Source organism: Prunus persica, chromosome G7, assembly GCF_000346465.2.
Source record: "Prunus persica cultivar Lovell chromosome G7, Prunus_persica_NCBIv2, whole genome shotgun sequence".
Classification (NCBI taxonomy): Eukaryota; Viridiplantae; Streptophyta; class Magnoliopsida; order Rosales; family Rosaceae; genus Prunus; species Prunus persica.
This window is the reverse complement of record NC_034015.1, coordinates 4,138,512-4,146,083: the sequence shown is the minus strand read 5'-3', so window position 1 is coordinate 4,146,083 and position 7,572 is coordinate 4,138,512. Positions and strand designations below refer to the sequence as shown.

The window sequence follows — 7,572 nt, the reverse complement described above, 5'->3', positions numbered from 1 at the left end:
TCATAGGATGGGTGACCCACTGAAAAGTTGCTCATGAGTTCCCAGAAACAAATCTTGAGGGCAGAGAGGGAGGCCCAAAGCGGACAATATCATGCTACGGCGGAGCCGATCCCGAAATGTGACACTTACTATGCTGCGAAAGGGGTTCTTGTTGAGGAAATTAGACAAATTCTCGCCTTATTGCCTTTCTTTTTTGCTTGTTTTGTTCCCTGTACTACTAGTGGGTTTGTAGATCCTCTTGCGCTTTTCAATCTTGGTGAGGATGATTTGTCTTTTTGGTTTACTAACCCAACACTTTGGTTGCGGGATTATCTAATTGAGGACTCTCCTGATAGTGTTTTATGTTTGACTTTCTTGTAATCTCTGGCATGTGTGGTTCTCTTTTCTCATATGAAGTTTTGTCCCTTTGGGTTTTCCTCAGAGAGATTTTAACGAGGCTACCTAATACATGCTATTCATCTTGTAAGGATTTGATTATCTAATGGTATACCATCCTTCTCTATCTGGAAATTTCCCGAAATTATGACTTTACTACATAAAAATTTTTTCATCTCAACTTCCTACCTAAAATTTGATTTTTCTACCACTTTCATACCTCTATTAATCTAACTGTTAAGTTATCTGTTAAATGATGACGTGGTAATCAAAGTTTTTTTGGGGTCAAAACACGGCAATCAATGACCCACTTAAACTCAGACATATTGTGCCACATTAGCTGATAAAAATAAAAATTACAAAATAAAAGAAATAAAATAAAATAATCAATTAACAATTAAAATAATGGAAAAAACTCAAGAAAAAAATTTAAAAAAATTTTGTGGTGGAAAACTCTCTCTCCTCTCTGTGCAACTCATGACCCACCCCTTTCCACACCAACCCCTTCCACCCCACCCCCATTCCAACTACCCATCACCTTCCTCCTTCTCTCTCTTTTCCATCTCTCTCCTTCGTACCTGAACCAGTCCTCCCTATATTAGGGATGGCCGCATCTTCTACCCAACAGAGCTCACCATGAAACACACCTCCAATTCCACCTCCTTCTCCACCTCCTGTGTCTTCTCCGTCCTCCCCAAGATCGCTTCAAGCCTAGGCTTCAGCTTATGCTTTGTCCTCTCCAACTCCACCTCGCCCCCAACACCCTCGCCAGCCAATACTTCGACTCTTTACCAACGCCACCATCCCCATCGTCGCCCCGTTGCTTGTCATTGAGTTTGATACTGGGCAAAACCTAGAGTTCAACGACCCATATGGAAACCACATCAGCATCGACCACAACAACATTTTTCTTGTGTTTCAGTTGAGTTCTTCTTCGTCTTCGTTGTCTAATGGGGTAGATGCTGGCATCGCAATCAGTTATGTTGTTATGGTGTTGATTTTAGCATCTGGGATTTACTTGTATCGGGTTGCAGGATGCGGATTTGGTTCAGGAAGGGAGGAGAGAGAGAGAGAAATGGGGGAGGTGATGGGCGATTGGAATGGGGGTGGGGTGAAAAGTAGTGTGTTGTGACTCGTGAGTTGTAGAGAGAGGACAGAGAGTTTATTTTTTTTCAATTATTTTAATTGTTAATGGATAATTTAAATTTTTTTTATCAACTGATGTGACACAATATATTTGAGTTTCGATAGGCCATTGATTGTCAAGTCATCATTTAATGGATAATTTAATAGTTAAACTAACGGAGGATGAAAGTGGTAGAAAAATCAAATTTTAGATACGAAGTTTAGACGAAAAAAAACTGTGTAGTAAAATCATAATTTCAGGAAACTTTCAAGTAGTAAAATGAAATTAACCCCTTTTTAATTTTAAAGTTAACTGTTATTGTATATGGCTTTGCGGGCAGAACTTTTATGGGTGGCCGGGCTAGACATTCTTCGGCTCAAATGGGTTGGATGTATGAGTTGGACTAGACTTTAGACACTTTAGCTCAAGCCTAACCCATTGAACAACGGCCGGGCTGGCCAATGACCCACAACAGGTCAGACTGGGCTTTTCCTCAATGGTCCGTGTGGCTCCCGTCGGCGCATGAGCTGTCTCTTCTTCTACTCAGAGCAGCAGCCACAAGAACCCAACAGAACAAATGAGAAAAGAATGGAGGTCATGGAGGACACACTGCACCTGCAATTGCATAAGCTATCAGCCCTAAAATCAGAGGAAGCACTTGACCAATTGCTTTGCACTCTCTGGAAAACCAGGAAAACCGGTCTCCACTCCCCCCACCAAAAGTCCCACTTCCAATCTCTCCTCAATCTGCCTTCTCTTTCACAACTCCATCCCGTACGTATTTCTCTCTCTCTCTCTCTCTCTCTCTCTCTCTCTCTCTCTCTCTCTCTCTCTTAATTTCTGTAGAAAAAATTTACATAACATTTGTTTTTTCTTAACGAATTTATATACCCATTTGTTTTTCTTAACAAATTTACATACCCATTTGTTTTTCTTGGCAAATAACAGGTTTTGGCATGCCTTCGATCGCTTATCAGAAAATGGGTACATGAAAACTTCACTGGTGATGACCTTTTGAAGCTCTTCCCTCCCGATTTACCGCTCGATTTGCAGAGCAGTTTGGTGGTGTTGTTCCACAAGTATCAGTCTCAATGGAAGGATGAAGTAGCCCGAGAACAGCTGGTTAGCTGCACCTACTTTGACCCCGAGTTTTTAAAATTGCATTTTGATCGGTTTTTGCATATGTTTTCTGGGTTCTCTTTGCCATTGTCATTCGTATACTCAACTCTGCTTTTTTTTTTTCTTTTTTTTTTCCCAGCGTTCATTGCCAAGGACTAGTGTTTCGTATCAGGTCAAGACAAGTGTGCCGCCATCTTTCACGACTTTGGGTAGCTCATGCTCATTTAGCGATTTTGGAGCTTCATCAACACCGATTGTTACTGGGACCAATGCGTCTCGGCTCACTCCCATGTCTCCTCCAATTCTTCAGGTGGTGAGGTTGATTGCTTGATTGGTTTCTTGTATGATAATTAATTTCATACTTACTTCATGGCTTTCTATTGCAAGTCGCATTCTTTCTAATATAATTGGCTATGCTGGTGTTTTTTTGAACCTTATGTGGTAATGATATTATTGGATGTGGGACGCTTCTAGTTTTCTCTATGGTTTCTTAATAGATTCCAAGGCAAAAATGTTTATGTTGTAGAAAAAGATGTCTACTAGTTTGATTTTTCAGGTCTTAGATTGAACATGCAACTTATATCTCTTTCTTCTCCCTTCAGCTGTAGTAAACTTGGATATCATGTTTTTTTTTGGGAATGTTTATAGGTTTAGGAATTCCCAATCGTCTCACTACTGACTTCTCTTGATATGCAGGGAATTCTACCTCGCCTAAAGTCAATGACTTGGACCATGGAGAACTGTAACTCAGGGCCGGCTAATAGAGTGGCTGTCATCAATCTTAAGGTAGGTAAATTCTGAGAAGAATTCTTTCCAAAAGAATTTCGAACAAGGCAATTGAAATATAGCATGAATGAGGTCAACTGTGTATATATATATATATATATATATATATATATATATATAAATAGAAAGGTGCACATATAAAATTTAAGCATTCAAAATCTCATGGGATTGGGACTTATGAAACATAATCAAGTACAACTGTACAAGAAACATGTTATGAGCATATATTGCTGCCAAATAGTTTTCCAGAATTCTACTGCCCTTTAGATTTTACTGAAAAATGAAAAGACTGCGTGGATTTCAGGAAAATAGCAAACTAGCATTCAATGTAAAGCTTATTATATTCTCTATATAATTTAACTCATTAAAATCCCAGTTGCAAAAGCAAAACCCTAAACCCTAAAATGCACGCCTTCCCATTTTAACTAGAATTATCAACATTTTTCTTTTACTTGACCGGTAAAATATCATGTAAATATAGTACTATACCAATACCATTTCACCTTCAATTTACGATGTACCTTCTAATCTTTTAATGAACCCAAAACTGATACATACCTCACTAACATATATTAAGCTTCTTAAGCCTTAACCTCTCCAAGCTCCCTTAGTTCTCCCCATATAAGTGCCACCACCAAATCTTTCCCCATATGGAATTGGAAATTTTTGCAAGACCAACTAAAATTAGTTTGTATTTGTTTTAAATTTTTTTTTATACTACTAAAACTTTTTATTTAAACAGACTTCCCAAACAAAACAACTGCAAGACGATTTCTGTTAAAATGGTTTTCATTAAGACAAGTGATCGGTTTCAATTCAAGCTTGAGTTCTTATGCTAGCTGATACGCATCTGATTTGTTTGCCCAGCTGTGTAATAAAAATGAAATGGGATTAAAGAGACTTTCCTTTGCACTTCACTTTCTTGAGTTTTATATAGCTTCTGGTGGTTATAGTTTGACAATGACTTCATGCATGTGTGCCTCTTTAATAAAGTTCAAAGTTTGTCGTCCCTTTCATGTGGCGGTCCCATTAATTTGTTTGGTCATTTTTCTTCACACACATTATGTAATTTATTTATTTATTTTTTCAAGTTGCAAGATTATACCAAATCTCCTTTAGATGAAATCGAGGTGAAGTTTCAACTGACTAGGGACACTCTTGAAGCGATGCTGAGATCATTGACTTACATCAAGGAACAACTCTCAAGCATGGTAGGCATACTGCTTTCTAACTTATTGGTATTTTGCTTTCTCTATGTTGATGATTTTTCGTCTGAACTGTAGGGTAGAGATATAGGGATGCGGGTGTTGCCTGGGACATAAGTTACACTTAATATTTATAGGCTTCAAATAAAGCTCCCCAACACTCCTATAAGCACTAAAATACTCATTATAATACTAAAAGACCCATCAAATAATAGAGAAGTAAGAAGTACTAAAAGACTCATTTAACAACTCATTTAACAACATCAGTGATCACCTTTTACTGGCTGGCTGCCAATAACCTTCACTGGTCGGTGGCAAACTCCAGTTTCCAAAATTTACAAAAAATTATTGAATTTCTTTAAGCATAGAACATTAGCAATTACCAAGAAAACATATCTATCATCTTAAATGTGAAGATATTTTCTGCTAAACAAATAAAGATAACAACAAATTAACAGTTTCTTTATTTAGTAAAATGAAATTTGCAGCAAATACCTCTGGATTAATATTGATGTGAGAATTTAAGGTGCAATGCTTCTATTGCATTCTTGCAAAACGATGTATCTGAACTTCTGCTGTGGTTTCAGGTTGGGACTATTTCTGGGCCATCACAAAAGAAACAAAAACAATCGGATCATTTGGTATGATATCTTTAAATGTATAGCTAACTTGCCTAACAAAGTGTCATGTCCTTTTGTTCACTTTACCCTTTTTATTAATGTCTTGCCCCCAATCTTTTTTGGATATTGAAGGACATGAACTTTTTCTCTCCATTTAGTGTATTGTATTTTCTAATACACATTTAAATGCCGGATGCAAAATGATAGTTTTGGAATCATGTGCAAGATTTTAATTTAATTTGGTCTTTGATAGTCACTTGTAAGATGGACCGTTATTTTATTTTGGGTCTATCCTTACCTCTGGGGAAGTTTGTATCTGGAGGTAGGGAACCTTAGCCATCCCTTTCTTGAACTGTATTTTTATTTATTTTTTATACAAGCGATATTGGGGAAGGGGGATTTGAACACAGTACCTTGGTGCATAGGTAATTGCTCTAAACCACTTGAGCTAAAAGCCCCGAGAATTGTATTTCTAATCATTCAAGTTCAACCATAATGTTTTGTTGGTAATATTTTTCTTTAAAAACAAAGTAAAATCTGTGGTAAGGACATTCGTTCACATTGTGTTGAGCAAGGCACATTGTTCTCGGGTAAAACCTACTTATTTTTTAGGCTTATTTATTGTAGTATCCTCTGAAACTTTGGTCAAATCTCACCTTACCTTCCGAAAGTTAAAATGGCCCACTTAATCCCCTTAACCAAGGTTTGGTGTTCCAGTTTGCCTCCTATCGTTATCTCCATTAATAACTCTGTCAGTTTTAATGACGTGGTATGACTATTTTAGTCTTTTTAGCATAAGTGATGACAGGCCCCACTTTTTCTGCTTAAGCAGACTAAAATATTAATATAAAAAAATTAAAATTAAATAATTAAATAATGTAATTATTTGTTAATATAAAAAAAATCAAAAATGGAAAAAAAAAAAACTAATATTAAAAAAATCTCTTCTTCTCCATCTCCCTCCCTCTGTCGTCCCCTCCCCTTCCTCTAACTTCACACCGTAAGACCACAACCACCACCCAACCCAAAGCCACCCTCACCGCCACCACTCTAACCTTATCCAACATCACCCACCCAGCAACCAACACTTACCACCGTCCCACCACACAACTTCTCAAGACACCCCTACCTCTCTCTCTGTTCCTCTCTCTTCTCCCAAGCCCAGTCCTGACATCCACATGGTCACACACCCCGCCACGACCTCCCCTTCCCTAGCCCCTTATTCTGAACCCGCCCCCTCTTTCCCAACACAACCCATCAACCCAAACCCTTAGTCCACTCCTTAAAAACACGGCCTCCATCGACGGACTGGATCTGGAAATTTCTTTGCTAGCCAAATACCAAAACATGTATTTACCAATCTAGGCCAACTTGAATATCTCAATCTCTCCATTAACCATTTCCAAGAACCGCTGCCATAAAACTTTCCCAATCTTAAACGCCTCCATTTAGCAGTGAACCACTTTAGTGGCCTAGTTCTTGAAAATATTGGTTTGATGTATGGTCTTCAGCATATTGACCTACTTCAAAATCCACTTGAAGGAAAAATTCCATCCTCTATAGGCCAACTTAGGGAGCTCCAGTACCTTGATCTTCAAAACAATTTCGTAAATTCTTCAATCCCTATGGTGGGTATGGTGATTTAGATGGTAGATTTTGATATTTGGATATGTGGGTATGGTGGTGCTGGTGGTTTATATGGTGGAAGGACACAGGAGGTGGCAGTGGGGAGTAGGAGGGATTGGTGTGCGGTGGTTGCTGGGGAAAAGAGAGATATGAAGAAGAAGATAATTTTTTGATATTAATTTTTCAATTTGTTAATTAAATAAGTAATTAATTTTTTTTTATAAAATTAATATTTTAGTCCACTTTAAGCAACCAAAAAAAAAAAACCAAAGTGGAGTCTGCACATGACACATCATTACTTGTACAAAAAAAGACTAAAATCGCCCTATCACGTCATCAAAATTGACGGAGTTATAAATAGATATAACGGTAGAGGATGAAGTGGAACACAAAACCTTGGTCAAAAGAGTTAAGTGGGTCATTTTAACTTTCGGAGGATAAAATGAGATTTGACCAAAATTTCAAGAGGTATTACAATAAATAAGCCTATTTTTTATTCTTCAATGAACCGACCAACTCCAAAAAGTGGTAGGCAAAATCAGATAAGTCGGCAGCCAACTTGAAATAGGACCAACAAACTCTTGCATACCACTTAACTAGTATGAACTCTGTACTTTAAGACGCTTTGCATAAGCTTTACAGTTTTTGGGTTTGCGACAGGTTGATCGGATTTAACAGCCAACTAAGAAAAATAAAATAAAATTCCGGTCAGAAA

General features: G+C 37.7%; 1 protein-coding gene across 2 annotated transcripts; it reads left to right on the top strand.

The window, feature by feature from the left end:
- On the top strand, positions 1,789-5,570 carry LOC18770743. 2 transcript variants are annotated; one of them, XM_020569444.1, is made up of 6 exons: positions 1,789-2,275; positions 2,450-2,623; positions 2,760-2,933; positions 3,317-3,406; positions 4,498-4,617; positions 5,199-5,570. In XM_020569444.1, exons 1-6 carry the CDS (start codon positions 2,024-2,026, stop codon positions 5,256-5,258), a joined length of 870 nt encoding a protein of 289 aa, XP_020425033.1. In that variant the 5' UTR covers positions 1,789-2,023; the 3' UTR covers positions 5,259-5,570. The 2 variants fall into 2 exon arrangements, with proteins under 2 accessions (XP_020425033.1, XP_020425034.1); XM_020569445.1 differs by having other exon boundaries at positions 1,793-2,275; positions 2,760-2,930.